At 47.5% G+C, this 26767-nt stretch overlaps 2 protein-coding genes across 3 annotated transcripts in view; both read left to right on the plus strand.

The window, feature by feature from the left end:
- The window catches only part of Nfyc (nuclear transcription factor Y subunit gamma), a 67676-nt gene extending 52131 nt beyond the window's left edge, over positions 1 to 15545 (plus strand). For both annotated transcript variants that reach the window (XM_013348462.2, XM_026782079.1), the window contains exons 6-10: positions 4333 to 4506; positions 7681 to 7839; positions 11000 to 11107; positions 13463 to 13522; positions 14735 to 15545. In XM_013348462.2, the coding sequence (XP_013203916.1) occupies positions 4333 to 4506; positions 7681 to 7839; positions 11000 to 11107; positions 13463 to 13522; positions 14735 to 14854 (621 nt within the window). In that variant the 3' untranslated portion in view covers positions 14855 to 15545. The remainder of the gene's footprint in view (positions 1 to 4332; positions 4507 to 7680; positions 7840 to 10999; positions 11108 to 13462; positions 13523 to 14734) is intronic.
- An 11108-nt stretch (positions 15546 to 26653) lies between these two features.
- Kcnq4 (potassium voltage-gated channel subfamily Q member 4) overlaps positions 26654 to 26767 on the plus strand; it is a 52394-nt gene continuing 52280 nt past the window's right edge. Inside the window, exon 1 of the mRNA XM_005353320.2 lies at positions 26654 to 26764. Coding sequence (XP_005353377.2) covers positions 26654 to 26764 — 111 coding nt within the window. The remainder of the gene's footprint in view (positions 26765 to 26767) is intronic.

Genomic DNA, 26767 nt, shown 5'->3' on the forward strand with positions numbered 1-26767 from the left:
GCCTGCCTCTGCCTCCCGAGTGCTGGGATTAAAGGCGTGCGCCCCCATCGCCCGGCCCCAACCAAGTTTAGAACACCATTTACATTTTTCTTTTCAATCACAAGAACTGAGTGTCTGCCCTCTCTTCTGCCTGCTCACCCCCAGAGCTCCCACCAACTGTTTTGTTGAGATTTGAGTGCATATAACTTTCCATTGTGACTGTAATAGACCCATCCTATAGAGCTCATTTTTCAGGCACACAGTTCACATGATTCACTAGGTTTAGTGGAACATTTGGGAAATAGTGGCAGAGCCTCACAGAAGCAAAGCCATACAGTGTTCTGCCTGATTTTTGTTCATAAAATTTAGGTGTTTTTAACAAATGATTTTGTAGTATACTGTCCATAGTCATTTAATGACAACCATTCTCCCCATGCTGACCTGTACTCATAACCAGTCAGAAAATGCGTTGGAGAAGTGGGTACCTAATTGACATTAATTCTGACCCTTCATGAGGGTTTGCAAGCCCTGGGTCACCTCCTTTATGGGAGCAGGGTGTGCCTCACTGAAGCTCCTTTTTTTCTGGGCAGTCTTTGCTACTGTAAACATCCTTGACTGGAAGCTGTAAGCTGTTGAGAAGAGCTTTCAGTCGGATGTTTACAGCGGCAGGCTGCCACAGTCGTCCCCGGCTACGCGCATCGACTTTGAGACATTACAGGTTTGTGCCCTGGACTTGACTCCTCTTCTTGGGGTGCTTCCTTTCTCTCTGAGAAGTCACAAGACTCAAACTGCCTCTCTTCTTTTGGAGCTAATGATACCATGAGCCTGCTTTCCTTGTTGGATTTTTACTCCCATGTGTCCACCCGAAGCTCCCTTTAAAAACAGGCGGTACGATCTGTGCTGCAGTCAGGCATTGCTCTTACTGCACTGACTCCTTGTTCACTGTGGGCTGCCTGTTGAATGGAGGACTTAAGGGTGGTTTTCTACCGCTGCGGTCCTCAGCCTTCCTAATGCCACAGCCCTTTGATACAGTTCCTTGTGTTATGCTGACCCCCAACCATAAATTATTTTGTTGCTGCTTCATAACTCTAATTTTACTACGGTTATGAATCATAATGTAAATATCTTATGTTTTCCAATGGCCTTAGGTGATCCCTGTTGAAAAGGTTGTATGTACTCCCACTGCAAAAGGGTTCGCAACCCACAGGTTGAAAATCACTGTCTTCTCCCTTCCTCCAGAGTTCTTTGCCCTTCTGGGTCTCAGAGTGTTTGTCCTTCAGAATGTTAGACTTGAAGTCCTCCAGGTTTAGGTTTTTGATACAGGGTCTCATTGTGTATCCCTGGCTAGACTGAAACTCTCTGTGTAGACTAGGCTGTCCTGGAACTCAGAGATCCACCTGCCTCTGCCTTTGAGTGCTGGGACTTAAGCGTCTCCCTTTAAAGAGTATCCAGCAGGAACACTCTTTACGCTGCCAGGTTTTAGTTCTTTGTAGGTGTTTGAGCTATTGATTGGCACCCTATTCAGGACAGCATCTGCCTGGCGTTTAAAAGGTTGAGACTGCTGAAAGCTGGCCTGAAATTCTAAGATAGCAGTTTCTAATTCTCTGTAGACAAGTTTTCCCAAGCTCCAAATTGGCTGGCACCTCCTAAAGTCATTTTAAAAGTGCCTACTCTCCAAAACACACCTCTGAAGGAGGGGTTTGCTCTGCTACTAAAGCAAATGCATTTTTTCCCCATCTGGAGCTGCCTGCTCATCAGTGTAGTCATGGCCCTGTGAAGTGATGCTATTTGTTCCCTGGCATTGGTTTTCAGTCTTAGCATTGGAAACACCACTGCTAATATTAAACAAGTACCCCCTTCTGTTTTGACTCAGTCATTGAGGGATTATAGAGCTCAGGGTGCTGTTACACCTGGGAAAGGGAAATACTGAATTGTGATCTAAGGTCCTGACTTCTCAGAGATTATTTGGAATCTCTCTGTTTCCGTGGATATGACTGGGCTGTTTGCAGTAAAAGGTAGTCGAGGGCTGACTTTTCTCCACTAAGCTATGAGTTGAAAGTTCCTGTTCATTGAAATGTCATTGTCTTCCCACTCATTTCTTTATATCAAGCATAATCATTCCCTTGCTGGCTTGACCTCCATTTGCAGAATGAGTCTTCATAAAACAGAAGAAACCATACTTGTTCCTCCTCTGTCACAGTGATTTGAAAACAGCCGTGCTTTGTCCTGACAACAGTGTCCTAGAAACTGTCTAGTTCATTATTGCCTGAGAGGATACAGTAGGAAGCATAGGAGAAGCCACCTACGTGCTTGATAGCTTTCGGTATTTTGGGTTCTGGCAGACGTATTAAATAGTTTGCTATTTGTCTTGTTAAAACAAAAACACATTTGGTGCTTGATACTTGTAATCATGGACACCGAGAGCCAGCCACAGATCAAAGGCAGGAAGTACTAGTGTCCCCCAGCTGCCTGACTGCCATCATCTGGTCTGTGTTCTCAAGTCTTAATATTCTCATTGCCAAGAGCTTAACCTGTCAAGTCTGGTCTTCCTATTTATAAAATAAAAAGGGAAACCTCAGTGCGGTGGTGAGGTTTATTCAAACTTATTTCTACAGCTTTAGAAAGAGCATTTAGTCTCAGTTTTATGGTTCAAAAGGCTGTTGGTATGTTATTCCTGCTAGGACATGGTTGCCAGCTGACATTTGTTTAAAATGGAAAAGAAGCTGGAGTTGAAATGGACCTGGCTTTGTCATTATTAGGGTAGTCTAGAATTTGAGGCATAGATGAAAATAAAGGGGACACTCCTGCTTCTTCTGCCCTGCATAATCATGTTGAGGATTGAAACTGGGTTTGAAGCACAGAATACATTATTAGCCCAGAAGGTCAGCTTATGTTAAAGACTTGCTTAGCTATCAAGAATGTTAGGAGTTGTTTCCTGGTCTGGGATGACATTATATAAGATTCAGGTTTCTTAGAGGCCAGCTGTCCGTGATCCCAGTTACAGTATCCACAGGCAAATACAGAAGCACTCAGCCCAGTGCTGCAAGGACAACTTTTCCACACATGTGGTCACAGGATCTTAGGGAGACTAAGGAGAGTGGACCTGCTGTCTTCTAAAGGTATCGGTGTAGCTGCTAGGTTCAGAAGAATTTGTCTATAGTCAGGATGCATTCAGAAAAGTCTCATCATTGAGGCAGTACTTACCAATGCCAGTATGGGAATACCAGGAACAGTAGCGAGCAAGAGAGGCAGTATTTGCCCTCATGGGACTTATATTTGAGCAGATCTGGCAGTTAGTTTGCTATGCAGGTATAAAATCTTGTAGTGAGTACAGTGCCATGGAAGCACATATTGGGGAGTATTGAGCAATTCAGAAGGTCTCAGTACCTTGTGGAAGTATCTCTTCTGAAACTTGATAGACTTAGCTCTAAATAAGGATGTGAATAAAATTAGCTGATATCTTTACTCAGCCCATATGGTTGAATGTTTTTGTTGTCCTAGACAGGGACACCATGTGTCACAGGTCACTCGGAATGAGATGCTGATCTCTGTGGGTGGTCAGGGGCCCACCAACCCCTGGGCTGTAACCATGTTGTAGTGTGTGTAAACATCCTACACTCTCAGCTGTGAGCTCAAGGTGGCTGGGAGAGGGTTGTTTACTCCTTCTGCCATGGAAAACGTCAGCTGAAGAACAATCTCTTCACCCACCGGACAGAATGCTGCCTCTCTAGTCAGCCACGGCAGCACTCCAGCGGAGAGCTATCATCAGGCCCCCTGGGTTGTACTTCTGTGGCTAAGTACGAGTAGACTCAGGTGTGACACTGTGGTAGACCGTCTGTGGTAAACACGGAGCTTTCAGTATGCTATGAAAAGCTGGCTCTGGTATTGGAGCCCAGGAAAAGCCATTTCTACTTTTCTTCATACTCCCTCCTGGAAAGGGGGATGCTGTCTTTTATGGAACTTGGAGACAGTAAATCTGGGTAGTACCTTCCTATTGCTGGCAGGGAGCACTGTTCTCCTCTCACAGGCCTTACAGAATCTACTGAGCTCTGTTGGTACGTGGTTGTTGCTTACGGTAATTATTTGCCTGTGCAGCTCATCACACAATGGATGATTATTCGGTGCTTCAGAAAATTGGCTGTATGTTCTGTGAAGCCTATAGAAGCTGTTATTTTTAGTTTGATTTAGCACACTGGTCTCTTCACATTCCTCTTTTCCTTTGACTGCAAATGTGGAGAGCTCAGCATTCAGCAGGCAACTGCACATAGCCTGTTTGGGGAAAGAGTGGAAATTCACTGTGGCAGTTGCTGAGTTGGTTTTTTTCCCTTACCTGAATCTCCTTCCATTCCACAGGAGGAGGTGCGCCAGTCTGTGACTCCTGCGGAGCCTGTCCAGTACTACTTCACGCTGGCTCAGCAGCCCACTGCTGTCCAGGTCCAGGGACAGCAGCAAGGCCAGCAGACCACCAGTTCCACAACTACAATTCAGCCTGGGCAAATCATCATTGCACAACCTCAGCAGGGTCAGGTCTGTGAGCTGCAGAGGGTACCAGCCTAATGCAACAGTGCCTCTTAGGTTTGGGTGGTGGGGAAAGTGTTCTGTGCAGAGAGAGGCCATCACATCCTTACAGAGTGCTGCATTTGATGTCTGGAAACCTGAGCTTTCCTGTGATTGAGTCACCGAAGCCAAGTGTCACCCTAATCTCTTTGGACCCTGTTTTCCTCATAGGTCAGATAAGGAAAATGCAGTGGACAAGATGTTCTCCAGGATCCCTGTGAACTCAGACATTTTAGATGGAAAAAAAAACTTCCCTAATGTACCCATGAGCAGTAGTGGGATGTCTGTAAAAGGTCTTTTCAGTGGACTCCACACCCATATCTGTCCGTACCAGGATGGAATTTGTACCCTTAAAGGGGAGAGCAGTATTATTGCCAGCTAGCGGAGCTCTTCTTTCTGGCAGTTCTCTGTCCTACTGTATTTGTGTCAGGTGACCTTCTCTTTTGAGAATAGTAATCAGAGGATTTTTTTTCTCCCCCATAGTACTGTTGAGAGCAGTACCATCCGTTGGGAGTCATGAGAGGCTGCAGAGGACTCAGTTCTGTGAGCTCTGAATCCAAATTCTGTCAGTCATTTCTTTATTTATTCATCAAACAGTGAGCATCCTCTGTGAGTAAAGTCTTATGCTAGGTATTGGGGACATAAGCATGAATAAAACAATCCTGATTTCCAAGGAATTCACAATAGTATTAATTGGGAATACAAATATTTTAAAAGTTGTATCACCACATGGGATGAGTGAGGCAAGACTACCTTAGAATTATATACAGAGTGTTGTCAACAGAGTCCCTAACAAAGATGTGAGGAACTGGTGGGAAAGAGGTTATTAGAGGCCCCTGAATGGAGTAATGTGACTCGTAGAGGGATCACTAGAAGTGTTAATACACTAGGAAAGCATGGTATTCTGCTTGAAGGCTTACAGTGAGAAACAGCTAGATATGGTGCCACATGCGTATAATCCCAGCACTCTGGAGATGGGGGTAGGAAAATCAGGAGTTTGAGACTAGCTGCAACTACATGAGACTTTGTCTCAGAACAAGCAAGCAAAGCAAAGCAAACAAACAGACAGAAAAGTGAGAAACAGCAAAGGAAGTGGTGGGAGAATATAATTAGCTTGGAGATAGCTAGGCAAGTCCAGGAAACATTCTGAAGAGCCTTGTATATTCTGGTAAAGGGCTAATTTTGCCTAGAAGAAAAACATTGGGGTGGGATGGATTTAAATATTAATTTTGACTTTAAGGTTTATTCCTTGTTCATTTATTTATTCATAAAATAGAAATATATTGAGTGCTCTCTCTGCATCCGACACTGCTAGGCAGGCAAGGTTCAAAGCTGATTATAGCCAGTCCTCTCCTCAGGCATTCACTGCACCCTGAAGCCTCAGGCAACTTATTTGGCTTGTGCTTATGCCTCTTTAGCAAGAGAGCTTTACCTGCCAAAGGCCTTGTCCCTTTACTGGGTGAGCTTAAAGAGAGACTACCAAGGGCTGGCGCTGATTGCCTGATTATCCCAAGAAGCCCAGGGCTGCTGTGCTTACAGCAGGACACTGTAGGTGATTTGACAGCTGCCATGCTACCATGAGCCCTCATTTTCCTGTAACGAATTAGAAATACCCTGGAAATCCTCTCCAAAATTGGGTTGATGAGTTGGCAGCATGCTTTTTTTGTTGGGTGGGGTCAGCAAAAATTTCATCTGTCTTCCTTGCCAACTAAGACCTGCTGGACTTGGAGCTGAGAAAGCTTGTGAGGTTGGTGAAGTTGGTCCCTTCAAGCTGTTTGCTGTCTTAATGCTTCAGGGGGACTGGGTTACACCTCCCTGGGCCCATAATGAATGAGTAGTAAAGACTGTTTCAATTTGAGTGCAAGTATCTTCCCTAAGATAAAATATACATTATGACAAAGTTGGACGGAACTGTGGTGAAGTGAATTCTGTGTTTTATGTTTTTAGTTGGGAACTTCTCTTGGTGTGGGACAGGCAGGTGGAGTATCATGATCATGATAGACAAATAAAAGAGATGTTTGGTGTTGTACTAGCCCACCAAGGATACTTTCATTGAGAATACTGTCTCTCCTTTCTTCTTCCAGTTTTCAGTAATTTTTCCTTACTTAATAATCTCTTCTATAGTTCCTAGCCTCCCCCCCCCCGTCCTTATAATTTTAGTTACCAAGTTATAATGTCTGGGGTACTTGTGCAGTCATGAGTTGGCATCAGAAAAGCGATATTATTTGAAGCCCATGATTCTTTTGAGATTCCCAGTATCATCTGATTGACAAAGTTCTTCATTCAGAGGGCGGAAGATCGTGTCTGAAGTGGGATGAGAATACAGTGTAGTTGTTCCACCTCTCTGCCCACTCCGCTACCAGACAAGTCAGACACACAGGGTTCATTTCTTTGGGTTCTTCTGTCACATTAAGGGCTAAAGTCATAGTTACAAGCTGCTAAATGTAAGTCATGGACATAAGGCAGAAGTTTCTTAACCCTAGATCAACATTTTTAGACCATTGCAGCTCTTGCTCTGCTGAGTTTTGTTGAACAGGGTAGGCTTTTATGAGTTGTCTTCACTCTCTCCTGTAGGAAGCTATGCTCTGTGGTCTGTAGCAACTGTCTGACTAAGGTGGGCAAGAGTCACTCTGCTGTTTAAGTGGGTGAAAGCCTGCATGCACTAGCCCTAGTTTTAGAAGTAAGCCAGTGTGCTTTTTCTCTTAGTGTGTTTCATACCTATAACATAGTCTAGGACCTTAAATAAAATTTTTGTGTAGGTTCCACTTTATGTTTCATTTTGCCCTCCAAATTCACCTGCTCTAAATTTATCATGGGTCTCTTTGTGTGAGTTATCATAATTGCTTTGAATTTCCCCCCTCATATTGTATGCACTTTGCCATCACTAAAGGACTATGGAGTTATAGCATTTGAAGCCCGGGCATTTAAACTTAGACTAAGGCAGATATTCTGCACTGTGAACCTAAAACTTGATTTGGCTTTCTTTTTCTTGTTTGACTTAACTCTAGCTATGGTGTAGACCCATTGGGCTGCATGTTAAGAGGGTGACAAATCTAGGCATTAATAGAGTGTGTGTGTTCCCAGTTCACTTCTTCAGGCGCTCAGCCAGAACTCAAGCAGCTCTCTCTTGACTCTTCCCTCTAGAGCACACCCGTGACAATGCAGGTCGGAGAGGGTCAGCAGGTACAGATTGTGCAGGCCCAGCCTCAGGGTCAAACACAACAGGCCCAGAGTGGCACTGGACAGACCATGCAGGTGATGCAGCAGATCATCACCAACACTGGAGAGATCCAGCAGATCCCGGTAAGCCTGCTCTATCCCCCACCCGAACTCTTCTCTCCCATCACACACCCAACTTTGTCCATTGTTTCCATTCTGCTTCAGTTCAGGTTCTGCCTCATCTGTGGTGTAGCTCTTCTCTCTTCCCCTCCTACACCTACACAGAGAAATCATGGTAGCTCTATCTCACACCTATCTTTATTGTTGTTGTTATTATGTTTATTTGTTTGTGCATGGGTGGGTATGCTTCTTTGTATTCATGTAGAAATCAGGCCAACGTTGTGGGATGAGATTTTCTAGTATTGGTCTGGTAGGGAATTTGGGCACCAGAACCTCTCCCACCAAGTGGGTCCTGGGGATTGAACTTGTGTTATCAGGCTTGTCGGCAGGTGCCATTTCACCATCCCCAGACCTATCTTTTAATTAGCAGAGAATATGAAAGAGGTATGTAGGGAAAGCCATAAATATACTTGTTGCATATTCATGAGCTGGTTCCCAGGGGAGCCTGCAGCAAAGTATATTTTTGGTATTCATTGAACTTACCCATTCCTTTACTGTAAACTGTTGCTTCTTGCATGCCTAGAGGGATTTCATTTCTTAGTTGTTTTTATTTATTTTTAATTTATGCATATGGGTATTCTCATTGCATGTATGTCTGTGCACCATGTCCAAGCAGTGTGTACTTGGTACCTGTTGAAGCCAGAAGAGGGCATAGAATCCCTTGGAACTAGAGTTAGAGATGGTTGGAACAGTATTGTGGGTGTAGAAATTGAACCCATGTCATGGAAGAGCAGCTGAGCTCTCTCTCCAGCCCCATGTTCTTTTATTTAAAAAACAGAAAACAAAAACTAAAACAAACAAGCAAACAAAAAACTGTCTTAGCACTTGTAAAGACTCTACAGTGATCATTTCGCAACCAAAATGGGAAAGAGTAGAACAGTCCTCCATGAAACAGAGTCTGATAGGAACCCACTTGGACTTGCTTTGCTACTTCCTCTCTGAAGCAAAGCCCAAAGAGAACCTTTTACTCCGTTTGGGAACTTTTCTTAAGTTATGAGGTAACAAACCAAGCAAAAGCGTAGGAAGGTGGGTTTTTAAGTATGTCTCATTCCGCTTTTTTGTATGAGCCAAAACAAGGCCATTTAACCATAGCTCCCATCTTGGAGTAGTAACTCTCTCCCTCTATAGAACAAACCATTGGTCCAGAAGATTTGTTACAGACTCTTCCTGTAAGTAGTTGATCTTGACTGTTCTCAGACACCCTCTCAGAAGTTGACAATTCTAGACTCTTGAGGCTGCTCAACAAGGTGTATGTAATAGTGGTGACTTCAAAGCAGAGACTTTACTTCCATCACAAAAGCTAAAGGGAGAGGCTTGTCTGCTGAGGAACTTGGGCCAGGCAAAGCCACAAGGAGCAACAGGCCTGTTGTTGAAGGACTAAAGATCAGGGCAGCTCTGGGTTTCTCAAGCCTAACAATTAGCAAAGCCTCTTCCGTCACACCACTTGCAACCACTTGGCTGCCCTGGGAGTTTCTGCAGGTGTCACCTCCAACTACAAAATCTTAAATATTTGTGACTGTTAGGAACCTTACCTAGACCTGGGACAAGGCTTTAGTTTTTCACCATAGGATTTTTGGCTGGCCTTTGGTGACTTCTGACTAGACCACTGTCAGTCTGAGTAGATGAAATTTCTAAATACTTTGATCCACAGAAGTGGCTTGATGTCAACTAGAATCTGCAGAATAGATTTGGTAAAAAGGAATCCGGACACAGTTTCCCAACAGCTCCTCTCAACTCAGGAATGAAGTGGTGCAGGTCACGGTACACTCGCTGCATTTCCATCGAGCCAGATCTTTAACATCTGTGTCTCCGAATTTTGACCATGACCTGAATTATAGGCTAGGGGTAGAGTGCTGGCCTAGCTTCCTTGAAGCGCCCCCCCCCCCCATTTGATCCCTACCGCTGTTTAAACTGCATGCTTGTAATCCCAGAACTTTGGAGGTAGAGGCAGGAAGATCAGAAGTTCAATGTCGGCCTTGGCTATGTAGTGATTTCAGAGCCAGCCTGGGATACCTGAGACCCCTTTGTCTTTAAAACAAAACAAAACAAAAAACAAAACTTCCATTTTTCTTGATGGTTCAAATCCTTTGAGGTCAGCATTGCAGAAAAACATTTGGTGTAGCACTGCATGTAGGGCGCAGCTTTAGCCTGTCAGCACTTTCCTTATGGAAGTAGGGTTCTGCAATGGAGTTAGCTTTTAAAAGCCAGGAAGACTCATGTGCTGGTATAGCAATATGATACTATGTGTCTGAGGAAATCTTCCTTGTGACAGAAGCAAGCTAAACAGCCAGGAGGGTGCTTTCTGGGCCCCTAGATAGAGACAGATCAAGTTACCTTGTGCTCCCAGGAACTTTCAGCCCCTAAGTTGTGGGTGTGCGCAGCCACCATCCTCATTACCCTTTGTATCTGCTTAGCTACAGACCTCAGTAACTGTCTCGTTCCTCCCTTCATCCCCTGCTCTCAGGAATCCTAAGAGCACACCACCGTTCAGTGTAGGCTGTGGTGTTACTGTGTCATTTGAGGCTCCAGTGTAAGCAGAAGGGCTCTGGGGACAGTTTTGTAGTTTTGCTTTCCCTTAGTGAGGGTTTTCTGCGAGAGTTTTCTGACTCTGCTTCCCTTGGGGAGCATTTGGCCAGAGCTGAACATTAGAGATCTTCATGGTCCACAGACACTTCCCCGCACTGGCCCTGAATCTTGGGGACAGAGAAAGTAAAGTGGGGCCAGGCTTTTCCTCCAAGATGAGTTGAATGACTTGAATTGACAGCCATCTGTTTTGGGAACCTGGCAAACCCTGGAACTGTTGAAAGTGGATGGATGGCAAGAAAGGTCCGCACTTGAAGCCCAGTCATTCTGAAGTGTTAGGTACTCTCAGAAAAGCCTCAGGTCAGGTCTGATCAAATAGCCAGCTGCTAGCAGATGAGCATGTGGCCATATTAGGGCATGCTCTTTTGTGTGGGGGTAGGGTGCTCTTCTTGTTCTGACCTCTGTTTAAAAGGGCTTTTATTCAGGGTAGGCTTCTTTGAGGGACTCACAGGGCATGGGCAATCTCTAAATCTGGTCATGGAAAGTACCTATATGATACTGTGCTCAGACTGCTGTGGTCTCTGTCTCTGTCCTGCCCTAGGTACAACTGAATGCCGGCCAGCTGCAGTATATCCGCTTAGCCCAGCCTGTGTCAGGCACCCAAGTCGTTCAGGGACAGATCCAGACACTTGCCACCAATGCCCAACAGGTATGTACACTGGAAAGGGACAAGAATCTGCTGGCCAACTTTTAGCAAAGAGACTGCTGAGAACACAGTTCTCATTACCTTGTCCTTCAGCAAGAACCAATCACACCAAACCTTTATGTGCTACCCAGGAGCAGATGGGATTGACTGGACAATTGGATTCACACTATGTTTCTTAACATCTTGCTATTGAGGGGCAAAGGCACAGACAGTGTATACCAAAAAGAGGCTGGGTATGGGTCCTTTCATGTCAGGCTGGAAGAAGTGTAGTTACCAGGCTGTGTTCCACCCTAAGCCCCAGTGGCAGTTGTGTTTTGGTATTTCTTGTGCCCTTGGGAAAGCATGCTTAGCTTAATTTACTCTATAGGCAGACTCAGCCAGAGAAATCACCCCTTGTGTCCTCCCTGCCTTACAGTCTTGAAGACTCTGAGTCATAGGTACCAAAGGAACTACCTACTCCAGGCCTGGGGAGCCTAAGGGCCATGGTCGTCGTCATTTGCAGATGATGGGGACAGTGGTAAAGGGGATGTATTGTTAATGGATCCCTTTGCCTTAGACCCAAAAAAAGCAGCAATCGTTTAAGAGCTGGACCCGTCTGGCCCAGTTGCATTTCTGGTGATGTATCTATTGACAGTGGTGACAGAGCTCAGTTAGAGCAGGTCTCCAAAGATCTCATTTGGGAAAATGTGAGGAATGAGCCAAAAGTAAGCATCTGAGCTCCACGTCACCTCTGGGGTCGTGTTAAAGGGCCCTTTCCATCCTGCAGTCTGTTTGTCTATGGACCTGGACTTTGCATTAGTTTCTTGGGTCTCAGTGATCCTTCTCAAGACTGGTTATGCAGCTGGGCGGTGGTGGCATACGCCTTTAATCCCAGCACTAGGGAGGCAGGGGCAGATGGATCTCTGTGAGTTCGAGGCCAGCCTGGTCTACAAGAGCTAGTTCAAGGGCAGGCACCAAAGCTACACACAGAAACCCTGTCTCAAACTGCCCCTTCCCCCCCAAAAAAAAGTCTGGTTATGTCATGAGCCCATTTTCCTTTTTCTTTAAAAGCATGTAAGATTTTTTTTTGTCATTTTCTTGAGATCCAAGAAGCCTTTTTGTGGCATGGAAGCAGAAGGAAGTGAGAAGGGTTTGTGGTTCCTCCACTGCCAGTTTGGGCAGTAGAAGCCAGAAAGTGGAGAGAAGGGGAAGAGTCAAGAAGTGGATTCTTTGAGGGCATTTAAAATCTCCATGATGTACATTTTACAGCTTGATACCTAGTAGGTGCTCAATAAATGTTTGTTGAATGAGTGCTGGATAAAATACATGTGATTTAAAGGTAAATAGCAGCTACTGTAAATAGCGGTGTTGCTGGCTTCAAGGCACAGTTGGCTTTAATCTGTGAGAATTGTCAGTATGTCTGAGGTTTATTTGTTTATCCTAAAGGCATTTCTGCAAGACTGACTGTTTTAGGGTAGTATGTAGATTAGTAGTCATAGCTGCTATTAGCAAGCAGCTTACAAACCTACAGTAGGAGACAGACCTAGAATAAGCAATAATAAGAAACCCTTCTTATCTGCCCCTTTTTGGGTCCTTATAGCCTCCTTGGTAGGCTAGCAGGAGCTGTTTTGGGCCATTGTAAGGACACATGAGAGGGCAAGCTTTACCTGAAAGATTGGCCCTGATGATTCCAAAAGCTGGTACAGAGGCTGCTGCAAGTTGTATGTTCCACAGATGTAGATGCATACACCCAGTTTATCTAGCTTTCCCAGCTCTGCCCAGCAGTTGTCATCATATTATACAGCTCCGCTTGTCAGGATGAAGTCTTTGAGTAAGATGGGAAGTTTGTGGGGTAAATGTTTTTCTTGCTGCACACTGAGTGTCGGGGGAAAAAGTGCTTCATGACTTGCTACTGTGAGGACTGCGAATGCCAAGGCTGCTGCTCACTAGAGTATTTCATATTGTAGTCACATAATCTGATATGAGTTTGCCTTGGAGCCCACCTTCCAAGGACAAAACGGAGCACTCACTGCTTTGCCTTTCACTTTGCAGTTTGCCTTAACTGACTGAAAAATAAACTCTTAAGGCTCCTGTTCAAAGCCATGAATATTATGTTAAAGCTGAGGAACTGTGTGGCCTTATTGAACCTCAGACCCGAGGGGAGAGGGTGGTTATGGTGTGCCTGTGTAAGACCAGATCTTTGCAAGCCCTCAGTGCAGGGCAACTGGGCGATACTCTTACAGTTCTTTGTGACGTACTGCTCAGTGGCAGGCTTCATTCTGAGCACTCTGTAGACCTTGTGTCATTCGGTCTTCATGTGGTGGGTGATAGACAGACCCTGCAGCTAACATGCCTGCTCTGTCCTCTTGTTTCCCACAGATCACACAGACAGAGGTCCAGCAAGGACAGCAGCAGTTCAGCCAGTTCACAGATGGACAGGTAGGGACCCAGCCTGAGTTGGGGGTCTAGAGATGCAGATGGCATGTGGGTTTGAATGGTAGGTCTATTGTCTGACTTCCTGATAGTGGACAGAACATTCTTTTTAAAAAAATATTTATTTATTTATTTATTTATTTATTTATTTATTTATTTATTTAGTATACAATATTCTGTCTGTGTGTATGCCTGCAGGCCAGAAGAGGGCAGCAGACCTCATTACAGATGGTTGTGAGCCACCATGTGGTTGCTGGGAATTGAACTCAGGACCTTTGGAAGGGCAGGCAATGCTCTTAACCTCTGAGCCATCTCTCCAGCCCCGAACAGAACTTTCTTAATACAAGTAGTGGTCCTTTAGATCTGCAGGCTGTGTGAGCCAAGAAACAAAAAGAGCAAAATATGTTAAATGTTATATAGACCAAACTGCCAACCTTCAGATGTGCCTCTTTTGGGCTCATTCAGTTGTTCGTACAGAGCCAGAACTAGAATGCAGATTTTCTGTTTCTTCCTCTAGGACTGTTTTTTCCTAAACCAAGATACTTACATGTGTGGATTAGTTCAAATACAGGAACATGTGACCTTTTGAGCATTCTTGTATCCCTAAGAGGGGCCTTCTCTGTTGACCTGCTTTTTCCTCACAGAATGGTCCCAGGGTCCACTGAGGATGAGATAGGTGGCATGTTCTAACTTATGTTCTCTGCTGCTCAAAGGGAGAAGAGTCAGACTCTGGCTCTCTGGTTTCTTCCAGGACCAGTGTTAGATTTCCAGTGGGTGGTTTCTTTCGGGGACCCTGAGAAATCAGGTTGGGCAGGCCTAACTTATCTTCTCTCTGATGGGCTTGGTTGGCATATAATTTTAATACCAGGCTACATCCTTTAATAGAGCCTTTGGAGGAAAGGAGGAGTGTGGCCCCTGGTTTGCCGGGTGCTAGTACCATGGCTAAGTGCTTGTACTTGTCAGAGCAAAAAGTGACACAGCAGGTGTGGCTCTGCACTAACTGGAAAGCACAGAGAAGTGACAGACACCGGAAGTGCAACTCCCCTGTCCACTAAACTACCTCCCATGGCAGCTGGTGCCTCCTGTGTCTGCTGCTTCTCCCTCTTCCCCTTCCCTCTACTAGTTAAGGTGTCTGGGACCCATTCCAGTTGGAAGACTACAGAGAACTGCTTGCTTCTATCCCAGGAGTGACCTCACTCTCCTCTCTACCCCTTGCAGCAGCTGTACCAGATCCAGCAAGTCACCATGCCTGCAGGCCAAGACCTTGCCCAGCCCATGTTCATTCAGTCAGCCAACCAGCCCTCCGATGGGCAGACCCCTCAGGTGACTGGAGACTGAGGGCCTGAGCTGGCACAGACACCCAACACAATATTTGCCATAGAGCCCCAGGTGATGGGGACATAACCTCCCTCATCAGAGGACCCGGGACTTCAATGCCTCCTGTAGGCTATGATACTGGTGCACTACTTTCCACGCCTGGGGACTAAGATTCTACAACAGAAAGATGCAATATTTTTTATTTTCTTTTTTTTTCATTTTTGTCTCCAAGGAATCAATATTTCAATATATTGAGCTGTGTGTCCAATGCTATAAAATGAGAATATTAAATAACATATTTATGGCATTTTCATGAAGTGTGTGGTTGAGGAAATAATTCTCTTTGTTTTCTGGCTTGGGCTCACACTGCCACTGCTAAGGGGCAAGCCCATGCTCCTCCTTCCTAGAGGTGCACAGGGTTTCCACTCTGCCAGGTCTGCCCTGAACAGGTCAGACCTTTTCCACCAGCCTGCCCCTTACCCAGATCCCTCCGCATCCAGAAGCCATGGAAACATTCCTTGCCTGTGGGCCGTGAACTGATTCTCCACAGAGAGCTCGTTTCCTCCCCAGCCTTCCGTCCCAGACCTGAGGAGACTGGGACGTTGTGCTCTGCTCTGCCCACTATTTTATTTTTTGAATACATTAAAGATTGTGCTCATCTCCGTTGCTGCATGGACTTCAAACTGCATGAAATGCAATAAACCTCCTTTTAGGTACTGGAGAGTCTGTTTCTGTGTCGGGGGACATTCATGGGGCCGACCACTCGGGAGAGGCCTGGAAAGGCTGGTTTGTTTTCAGGTTGGCTGTCAGGGAAAGTGTACCGCTTGTGAGGGCAGGTGTTCAGAGTCAAAGGAACTTAATGCAACACATGTGGGTTCAAACTGTCTTACAATGACTTCATCAGAACAAGGCTTCTGCTCACCCAAGTGGACCACGGCGCGACGTCATGGGGACATCTCTCCTGGAAAGCACTGACTCCTCCAGCAGCAAGGACCCCAAGAAATCTCTGCAATCTTCCGTGGCACACAGTGGCTCCTGCCATTGTCTGCTGATTACCAAAGACCTGGATCTGCCATAGCTTTTTGTCATCCATCCCATGAGGGCTTCTGCTTCCTGTCCACTGAATGGGGGCTACAGGAAGGGCCAGCAGTGAGCCATCTTTCTGATGTCTTTGCATTTTTATTTACAACCAGCGTTGGGCTTGCTGTCATGGGGCAGATAGTGAGCCGAATGCCAGGAGAAGCAGAGATCACTTTACCAGCAACTCTCTGGGGTTTGAGCTCAAAGGATAAGGTGCAGGGAAGAGGCTGATTCTAGACCTTTCCAGCTCAGGCCTGGTATCCTTAGGATTCCCTGGCCACAGATAGTTCACTGCATGGGAGGGTGGGCATTGGCTCAGGAAAATCAGGAAAGATTCAGGTTCACACCTCCTGTATTCCAGGTTCCGGGGCTTATGTTACATTCAGGTCTGGTCACGCTGCCCTTTACTTCCTGGACAGGGAAGACTGTTAGTGATACGTTAATGTGTCATTCACTTTTCATTTACTTAAGTGTACTCATCTGATAAAATGAACTAGAATTAGGAAAAAACAATCGAATAGGAGATTGGGACGATAAAAATAGAAACATAAATGTGCTAGCTATTAAGACCTACATAATTTTGAAATGATTTGGTGCTGAGCTTCCCTTGCTACCAGAGCCAAAAGCTAGGACCATGAAACGGATTTTTTTCACACTATGAGCAAGAGAAGTAACGGTTTTTGCAAAACTGTTTTCCTAGTTTGAAGGTGTTGGGTAAAGGTCCCTTACCAGAGATAAACTGGTCACACCATTGTCACTGGGTAGGCTTGGGGAAGACTCCGTGTGCTTCTAACTCCCAAACATCACCCCCCACCCCCACAGTTCAGCCGTGTCTCTATAATGGGAGCATCTTCTGGCCTTTCTACCTGCTCCTTGCTCAGACACTTCGAGTCATCAGTCAACAGGTAGAGGGGCCTGGCCACAGTAAAGGAGCTGTGTGAATCCTGTTTCCTGGTGCCCTCTTCCCACCCCCTTCTCCTCCACTCATTCTTGAATGTCCAAGTACCGGCCATTACAGCCTGCTTTCACTCAGACTTCATTCTTGTTTTCTAAGTATTCAATCTGTGTGATTGGCAAACAGCTAGCTAGCATGCACTGTACAGTCCCTTTAAAGGGTTCTGTTCATGTAAACAAACCCTTTGGTGCAGCCCCGGAGAGCTCCTATCAAAGGCCCAGTGCCCAAGGTCATTCTGAATTAGGGGTGGGGTTAGAGCCAGGACCTGCTCACCTCCAGTTGCTTGTCTGAAGGTGGGATGTGTGAGAGAACGCTTTACATAATGCCTCACACTGGCTTTTACTCAGCTCCCAAGACCCCTGGCCACCCTGAGTGTATGGAGTAAAATAGTTGTTGGTGCTGCTCTTGGGTGCTTGGGTAGAGAGAGATTGGAGACAACTAATTGTGAGACCTGGATGATGCCTTGCTGCCCAGGTTAGCCAAGGCCACGAGGGGGCAGCATACCGCTCTTCCCGAGTCCATAGTCACCTAGTCCCGTCCACTTAGTTTGAGTTCTAGGACTCAAGGCAGTGTGACTGTCCCGTTTCTACTAAAACGTCAGACAACTCCTTGAAGAGAGGGGCCTCGGGAATAACAGTAGGACTGGAAGCTACCCTTTTTGGGGTTTTGTATGATGGTAAGTAGTTAGGTTTAAATACTTTATGACAGAGCTCCATACAAGGTACTCCATAGCTCCTCTCCTTTCTCCGCACCCACCTCACCCTGACTGCTTACTGCACTCAGTGTTCTTGTACTAACCGTTCTGGTTCCTGAACTTGCAGCCATATTTTCAAAATATGCTGGCCCCAGTGCCTGGAAAGCCCTTCTCATATATTGATCTCCTCTACATCCATCAAAGCCCAAGTGAAATGGCTCTCACTCAGAAACTTCTAATTCCTTGGGCAGAGTCAGCCAGGACTCTTTCGATGCTCCTTTATCAACGTCTATAAACTATTCTTAGAGCTCACATACACAGCTGTCAGGAGAGACTTCTTTGGCACCCTGTGCCTATGTCAGGTATTCTTTGGGACATTCTGAGTCCAGCTGAAAACAAGCCAGGTGAGGTCCCTGCTGTTGTGGACTGTGGCACCTGCACACGTCCGCCCTCCCTCAGCTGATGGTCTGCAAGGCAGGGCCCTCTGAGATGGACCTTCTAAGACATTATTATGTAGGCAAACAGCTGGGCTGGTGGATAGAGGGCTTGACTAACATGTATAAAGCCTTGGGTTTTATCACAGCTCATAAACTGGGCACAAATAGTGCACACCTGTAATTTCAGCTGGAAGGTGGAGATAGGTATGGGAAGTGCACACAGCTAGTTTGAGGCTAGTCTGGGCTACATGAAACCCTGAGACAAAAAAAAAGAAAAAAAAAGGGCAGGAAAGTTGAGAACCACATTGATTCTTATTTCATCATCATCATGAGGGGGGGAGGAGCAATATCTCCCATTTTATACCATTTTATAAGGAAGAAACTGAGGCACAAAGAGGTTCAGAAATTGCTCAAGGGCACCAGCTGGCTGTCAGCCTCATGACCTGGCTTCCATTGGTCCCTTTCCACAGCACCTTTAGGGCTTTCTAAGGTGACATCCAAGCTGTCTAGAGAGAAGACCCTATGGTGGTCAAGTACCCAGTCATCTGAGTAGTTTGGACATGGCCTCTTCAAGGCTCCAGAGCCAGGTCAGAGCTATCACCCCTAGCTTGGGTATCATGCTATTACCACAGCCCAGAAAGAGGGGACAAGAAGACAGCACTGCTGGCATTCAAGAGGGGAAAATCTGAGTTGGGCCAGGCTGGCCTGGGCTCCTGTCTGGCCAGTGCTGAGGCAAGATCTAAAACAGTCCTAGCTGCCCTGCATATCAGAATCTCCTACCGGTCCTGGGAGACCTGGGCTCCATTGAGCCTCTTGGCACCTGTGTGAGCTTCTAGCCCCTCCCCTTAGGCCCTGTACCTTTTGTTCAGGGGAGGTCCGTGGGACAGAAGCTTTCTAAGATAATGTACATGTCCAAATGTCTCTATTTTGCCCTTTAATTTAAAGGACAGTTTGGCAATAGATGAAAATGAAGGCTTCCAAATCTTTGCCCTCAGCACTCTGAAAGACACGCTCTTTTGTCTTTCGGCATCTGTTGTTGCTGATGAGAAGTTTACTGTCAATTCAATTATTGGACCTTTGTAGATAAACGATCTTTTCTCTCTGGTGGCTTTTAGAATTTCCTCTTTATTCTTGATATTCTACACTTTTGAATAAAAGGTGTCTAGATGTAGCTTTTTGTAATATCTTACTTAGGCAGTTCGTAGACCTTCTACTGAAAATTCATGTTTCAGTTCTGGAAAGAGCTTGGTCACCCTTCAGTATCTTCTGAGTGATGAGCTGTACCCTGGGGTCCCCATTTGTTCTGTGATAGTTCTTCTTTCACATGTTTAATTCCCTTATTCTCGCGTCATTCTGAAGGATTTCCCCAGTTCTAGCTTCTAATCAGTTTTCTTTCTTCAGCTCTATTTACTAATGTGTCTATTGAGTTTGTTATTTTTCAATGTCAGTGACTTTGATGCCTTAAAAATTCTAGATAGTTGTGCCTTCTTGGTGTCCTTCGGGTTTTGTTTTATAGATGCTGATTCTTCCTTTATCTTTTCAAAGACTTTTAACTGTATCAAGCTTCTTTTTATACTTTCGTTTTCTCTAGGTCTTTCTTTAGGTATGAATTCTCCTATGGTGGGGGGATGGCCCTCAAGTTATTACACTGCTCATCTGTTATAAAGTTTGTTTTTGAGGTCATTTCCAACACGTTTTCCTGACTGTGCCCTCGAGTGTAGCCATCATCCCGAGGAGTGATTTCTTGCATGGATGTGCCCAAGCCATGGGGGAGTAGCACCTACCTCAAGTGTCTTGGCTTGGCGTATTTGCATACCATAGATCTGAGTCTCCAGGGCATATGGGCCAGCTGAGGTGTCACATTCACCTGGTACTCTTTCTACCTAAAGCTATGGCTGGCAGGAAGAGATGGACTAGCAGCACCCCAGGTCCAGCATAGGGGTCTACCATAGCCCCTCATTCCTCTCATGTGGGCCAGCCATACTGCTCTCCTCCTTTGAACAGGGAATAAATCCTCTAAGGTACAGCTTCCACTCAGGGATGCTCTCTTGCCTCACTCTTAAGGAGCTCTTGATCTTGCTTTAATGCTTGGATAACTATTGTTTAAAAAGATATCCCACAACTCTCTCTTTGAAAAGCCCACACCCATGCTCTGGGGTGTGCCTTTCTTCCAAATCATCTTCTTCCTCTTAACCTTTGTGCTGAAAGTGTATATTTAAAACATCTTTTAATGCCCCCCCCCAATTGATACACAAAGCTGGAGCACACCACCATGTCCTACCATGATGATAATAATGGACTGAACCTCTGAACTGTAAGTCACCCCCATTAAATGTTTTTCTTTATAAGAGTTGCCATGGTCATGGAGTCTCTTCACAGCAAAAGAAATTGGTACTAGAGACTGGGGTATTGCTGTGATAGGCCCGATCACCTTTGGACCTTGGGACTGTGGGTTAGAAAAGCTGTCAGGGGGGCCATACTGGTAGAAGCATGGAGGACAGTGGTGCTGGGTGTGATTTGAACTGTGGGTGCCTGGCTCAAGAGGTTTCAGAGGAGAAGAGTTTTAGGATGTTATCTAAAGACCATTCTTTTTATTCCATTTCTTAATCTGTTTATCTCCTTGAATACAGGACTTAACTCCATTCCACTTCCTGACGCTTCTTTTCTCCTCAAATATTACATTTTTAAATTTACTTTGCCCACTTTGCTCCTTTTTATTATAAATCCTCATTAGAGTTCCCACTAGTAACCACACAATGGCTGCTCTGAGATTTCCTCTGCCAATAGAGGAATTAATCTAAAACTCTTCACTTTAGCTTCAGTCAGACTCTTTAGACAGGGGCAAAAGACAGAGTGGTGACCTCAGGGCAAGATTGCACCCAGTTAAGTTTCCAGCTCATGAGATGGAATTAAAGGGAAGTTTAGAGCCAGGTGTGGTGGGCATGACTTTAATTCCAGTACTCCAGAGGCAGAAGCTGGCTGATTTATTTCCGAGTTCAAGGCCAGCCTGGTCTACAGATCCAGTTTCAGGACAGCCAAGCTTAGGTCGTGGAGGAAGCCACTGAAAACAGGAAGCTGGCGAAAACGTAACTGAAGGAGGAAGTGATGTCCTGGTCCCAGCAAGCACAGAACTCGGCAGTTTGGGCCACATGGTTCTGGTTTAGAGTCAAGGATAGGAGAAAGGCATTATGGGACCTTCCTCCAAGACTAAAGAAAGTTGCTTAGTCCAGGCATGTCTCAGAGGTGTCCCTGCATGGAGGCCGAGAGAATCCATTCCGTGAAACTGTGAAGGAGAGGACTAGATTGTCTCAGAGCTGCCAGTCATGGGGTACCAGCCAAGGAGAGCAGAACCAGCCCAAGAGAGAGAAGTGTGTTGCAGTCAACAAAGCTGAAAAGAGTGGAGATCTGAATTGCACTGTGACATCAGAGATGCAGAGTTTGGAGTTTGCCCCGCTGGTTTTTTGGTAGTATTTCCTCACTATGCTCCCTTTCCTACATTTTGGAGTGGTCGTGTATATTTTGTGCCATTATATGTTAGAAGTGTGTGATCTGCTTTTTTATTTTGATTTTACAGGGGATTAAAGTTAAGTAATCTCAGAAAAGACTTTGAACTTTAAGACTTTGAAATAAATTTGTGACTGTTATAAACTGTGGGGACTTTTGAACTTGGACTGATCGCATTTTTGCATTATGATATGTCGATAAGCCTTTGGGGGCCAGGTGGTTTGAAAGCAAATGGCCCCAAAAGGGAGTGACATTATTAGCAAGTGTAGCTTTGTTAGAGTAGGTATGGCCTTGTCAAAGGAAGCGTCTCATATATGCTCAAGCCACATGCAGTGTCTCAGACCCCTTCCTGTTGCCTGAATATCAAGACGTAAAACTCTCAGCTTCTCCAGCTCCATATTTGCCTGCATGCTGCCCTGTCCCGCCATGATGATAATGGACTGAGCCTTTGAAACTGTGAGCCTCACCATTAAATGTTTTCCTTTCTAAGAGTTGCCGTGGTGTCTCTTCACAGCAATAGGAACTCTAACCAGGACACTTAACTTGAACCCAGCGCTTGTGATCTCCCTGCATCAGCCTCCTGAGTAGCGGGGACAACAGATCTGAGCCCCCAGAAAGTGGCTCAACAAAGCCCTTCCTCCTTCCTCTGTATTCTCCAACAGTTTGACTGTCCTAGGGACTCTTGCTGAGATCAAGGACCTGCTAGGAGGCCCCAGGACTATGGTCATCTGCATGGCCATCCCTCCTGCACCTAGGGAAGGAGATAGAGTCTCAAGGACAGAAGAGTCCTGAAAGCTAGGAATGGCTCTTACCTTTGTTTCTGCACCCTCCTTCTCCCTCTTTGTCTGCTTCAGGTGCCCTACTCCAGGCTTAGAATCAATGGGGATTTGCTTTTGCTGAGCTCAGAGATACTCTTCCCTCCCCCCTTTCTGTGGCTCTTAACTGTCTGGCCAGACAAGCTTGGTCTAGGGGAGGAGCAGGTGAGTGATACCCCAGGTCTAGGAGAATCGGCTCACTAGTCCTCTCTAGTTCTTCGGATCCCTGGGTGACGTAATCCTTCTGTTCATTCTGGGCTGGGCAGGGAGAAGAGAGGAGGCCTCCACAACCCTCAGTGGCTTCCCAAAGGCAGTGATGTCATACTGCCATCCTGTGAGTGCCCTCTGCCACTTCTCACCTGACCAGTAAGATATATGTCTCCTATTTGTATGACACCAGCTGAACTGTGGCTTCATGCATTATTGTGTATAGCCCTCCAGAGCCCTGCTCTGCTCTGTGACTAGCTCAGGCCCCCTGTCTGCTATCTGGACTCTTCAGTCTGGTGTTCAAGGCCTCTGCCCTGCTAGCCACACTCCTCCCTCCCCTGTGCCCCATCCCAGGCCCTGCTTACTCACACACACTAATAGTAGCCTAATGCTCTACTGGGCAAGTCTTCAGCTGGGCTGAGGCTGCCCCACAGGTATGAACCTCCTGAGAACCCAGCATGTTTGGGAGATGCTGAAAGAGGAACAGCAGAGGCCTTGCTGAGACAGAGGTGATAAAGGCCATTCTTCTCCAAGCCCTCTCCATTCCTGTCCCCAAAGAAGGCTCCCTTTGTCACTGCTAGTGGCAGCTTCTTTCTCCTTGGCCTCCAGCAATCCAGCAGCCATAAGAAAACCCAGGGTATGTCGGACAGTGGTGGCACACACTTGGGAGGTAGAGACAGGAGGATTTCTGTGAGTTCAAGGCCAGCCTGGTCTCCAAAGCTACAGAGAAACTCTGTCATGGGCGGGGGGGGGGGGAGAAAAGGAAAAAAAAAGGAAATAAAGAAAACCCAGGGGAAAGTCAAGTAAGGTAACACACACTAACCCCAGCACCCAGTGATGGGCAGGTGAATTGCTATAAATTCAGGACTGTGTAGCCAGCTGTGCAGGAAGACCATCAGAGATGGAGGAGAAATAAGCAGGTGGGTGGAGTCTGAAGCCTCCCCCCCCCCCCGCCTGCACCATTCTTGATCACCTTATAATTCCGTCTGTTAAGAAAGGACTCCTGGTGCTGACAGGGGCTGGAAACTGCTGAGTGAAGCCAGCCCTCCCATTCCAGCAAGGAATTCGAGCCGTGAAATGTCCTAAGGTCATGACAGGAGTCAATACCAGGCTTGAACCTAACCTCCAGAACCAAGGTGCCAGCTACTTGATCCTTTCAGATCTGGGCATCCTACCCCCTGGCAGGAGCCAGAACTAGAGATCCAGAATCAACTCCTCCAATCCCTCCCCCACCCCAGCACTCAGGGCCCACATGTCAGTGCTGGGAAAGCACAGGGCACTGACAATCCCAGGTCACCACCTGGCTGTGCATCCTTAGGTGCATCTCCCTATCTCTCAGCCTGTTTCCCACAAAGCACGGGACTGGATTCTTTGTAAAGTATAGGACCTGGCCCACAGCTAGTGCTCAGCAAATGGGAACACTCAGCCTCCCCACCCTTCCTCTCAATCAATATCTGCTCCATTGATGGATGGTGGAGACAGGGATGGATTACAGCAGATCGGGGAAGTTTGGCCTGTTCTTATACGGCCCTGGAAACTCAGAGCCGGGGAGAAACATGGGGCAGGGGATGAACTGGACAGAGCAGAGTGGCTGGGTTACCAGGGAGAACGTTGCTGAGGGTGGAGTGGAGGGGATAGATGGGTGAGCTAAAGAATGGGGTGGGGGAAGTCACAGCATCCATTACCCCATCTCCCTCTGTCAGGGGGCCCAGACCTGGGCAGCCAGAGACAGCTGTTTGCTCAGAAAAGTCTCTTAGTCACTCAAGGCTGCAGTGAGGAAAGCCCACTCTGTCATGTCCTGGGAATCCGGATGGGCACAAAAAGGCCACTGAGTGACTCTCAGAGTGGCCACCTGTCCTCTCTGGACTCTCTCCTGTGCCTCCTACACACACACACACACACCCCACAACATAACAGTTCAACTTTGCCTCCCCACACCTCAGGGAGAACTCTGTGTCTCCCCACTTTTCATATCAGTGCATGTGACCTCCGCCATGAGGTGCCTGCCTGGAGACATGGCCTCTGGGACTCCTAACTTGCACTCCAGCTGGAACCACAGCCTTTACCTCCCCCCAGCCTCTGATGGGGTGCTCTAGAGCACGAGCTGGAAAAGTCATGAGCTTCCCCCCCGCCCCCTCCCCGCCACCGTCTGAAGAGAGCGTTCTACTCAAAGAGGACAGGAAGCTCAGCAGTCCCCCACATGCGAAGAGAGGCATAGGTTCACAGGTGATGCTGAACTAGAGGGTCAGATTTCCTGGAACAGACCCAATTTTAGATATTCTGAGTGCTGATAGGGGCAACCTGAATTCAAGTTCCCTCCGTTCCATGGTGCCCAAGATCAAAACCTCAAACCACTCCCAGCGGCCACTTTCCATTGTGTGGCTTGAACCCCAGACTTGACTCCCACCCTGGGCCCCTCATGGAGTACTGCCGGTTACAGTCAGGGCAATGCCATATATGGGGAAGGGGGATCTACTGCCTTCAGTTATAGGGAGGATGGCTCCATCTAGCCCTGGCACTGCATCCGTAGTGGGGCCCTGAGGTCTAGAACCCTCCAGCCGTCAGTAGGTCAGACCATGACCTACACGGGGGCACCAAGTCCTGTGCTCTCCCAGCACCAGCAGCAGTGGAGAGATCCACGTCAGACCTCAGAACGCATTCCAGCTGGGCAGGAGGGGGAAAGGTCACTAGGGGTTGGGGGTACGGCTGGCTGCCAAGCCTAGCTTGGGGATCTCTGATCCTGCACGCCCTCCCGGCCCACAGCCCTCCCTCCTGCTCTCCCCCACTTGACGCTCAGAAGATCAATGCTGCCTTTGCTGACAGCTGAGAATCGAGCTTGCAGCCCGCCCCCTCCCCCGCCCCTCCGGCTAGCTATGTCCCCCGAGATCTCCCCGAGGAGGAGCGGGGAAGAGTTTGCTGCGGAAGCGCTTCACCCTGGGGCAGGGCCCGCGGAAGGAGCGGCTGGTTTGGCCACTGCTTTAGGCTGGGGAAGAGGGAAGGAGGGTCAGCAAACCAGAATCACCACCTAGCACGGGGCGAAGGGAAGGGGCCAACCAGCCCACACCTGGAAATGAAGGTCAGGCACTGAGAACTTCTGCTGGAGCGGGTTGCTCTTAGAAAAAGTCCGGTGGAACACTAGAGGCCTTTGGGAGGGCTCTGTCCGACCCCCAAACATTTGCTCAGTGGTCACTTCTCTACTTCCTATTTGCCCTAAGCAAGCTTCCCAGGATAGAATGGGAGAGGGGGTATTCCCAGGGAGGCGGGGATGGAGTGGGGAGATGAGGGCAGGGCTGTGATCAGGGGAGCGCCCCCTCTGCTCAGGATGGTCAACTAGGGTCTCCTCCTTCATCAACAAGAAGGGAAGCTTCAAGGAGAGACACATCTGGGCCCAGCTGTGAGCTACACCGCCCCACACGTCTCGGTAGCTGTTAGGGCACCAGACCCTTCAGGTAACAGCGGGAGAAGCGACAGCTGCTGTCCCAACCTCACTCAGTACTCCGCGAACTTTAAACACCCTGTACAAGAAACCAAGGGCACAACCCGATGGGCACACCTCGCTTACACCACCCGTCGCGCTGCACTGCCCGGCTCACTCATCTTCACTTCCTTCCTTCCTTCCTTCCTTCCATCCATCCATCCATCCATCCATCCATCCATCCATCCATCCACTCACACTGAACCCACACAGACCCATGGGTAGCCTGGTAGTGCGCACAAGTAGGCACTTCTCTGGACACACATACACACACCATCACTGTACAATATGAGTGTCCCTCGCGAGACCGCGGCCACAACTCCACTCCACGCCCCACTTTCCACAACCACGCACGAGGAGTCCCAATCTCCCTCCTCAGCGCCGAACACCAGGGCCACCACTAGTTAGTATATGCCCGACCTCGATGCCCCTCGTGTTGCCAGCGCCTCGCGCTCGGGGCCAGCACACACCGACCAAGCGGACCGCGTGCCCTGTCCCGCCGCGTAGGGCACAGGTCCCCTCCCCGCGCTCGCCTCTCTCGCTCCCTCCCGATTTGGGAAGGCGGCCGCGGGGCGGGCGGGGGAGGGGCGGGGCGGGGCGGGGGAGGGTGACATGTGAGCGGCGCGCCGGCGGCAGGTGGAAAGGCGAGCGGCATGGAGCGCGTAATAAGAGAGTTGGAGTCGGAAAGAGCCGCCCCAGTCGCCGGGGAAGCGGGCGGTCAGTACGGGCTCCCGCGGCCCCGAGGCTCCGAGCGACCGCCCCCGGTC

Source organism: Microtus ochrogaster, chromosome 10, assembly GCF_000317375.1.
Source record: "Microtus ochrogaster isolate Prairie Vole_2 chromosome 10, MicOch1.0, whole genome shotgun sequence".
NCBI classification, from domain to species: Eukaryota; Metazoa; Chordata; class Mammalia; order Rodentia; family Cricetidae; genus Microtus; species Microtus ochrogaster.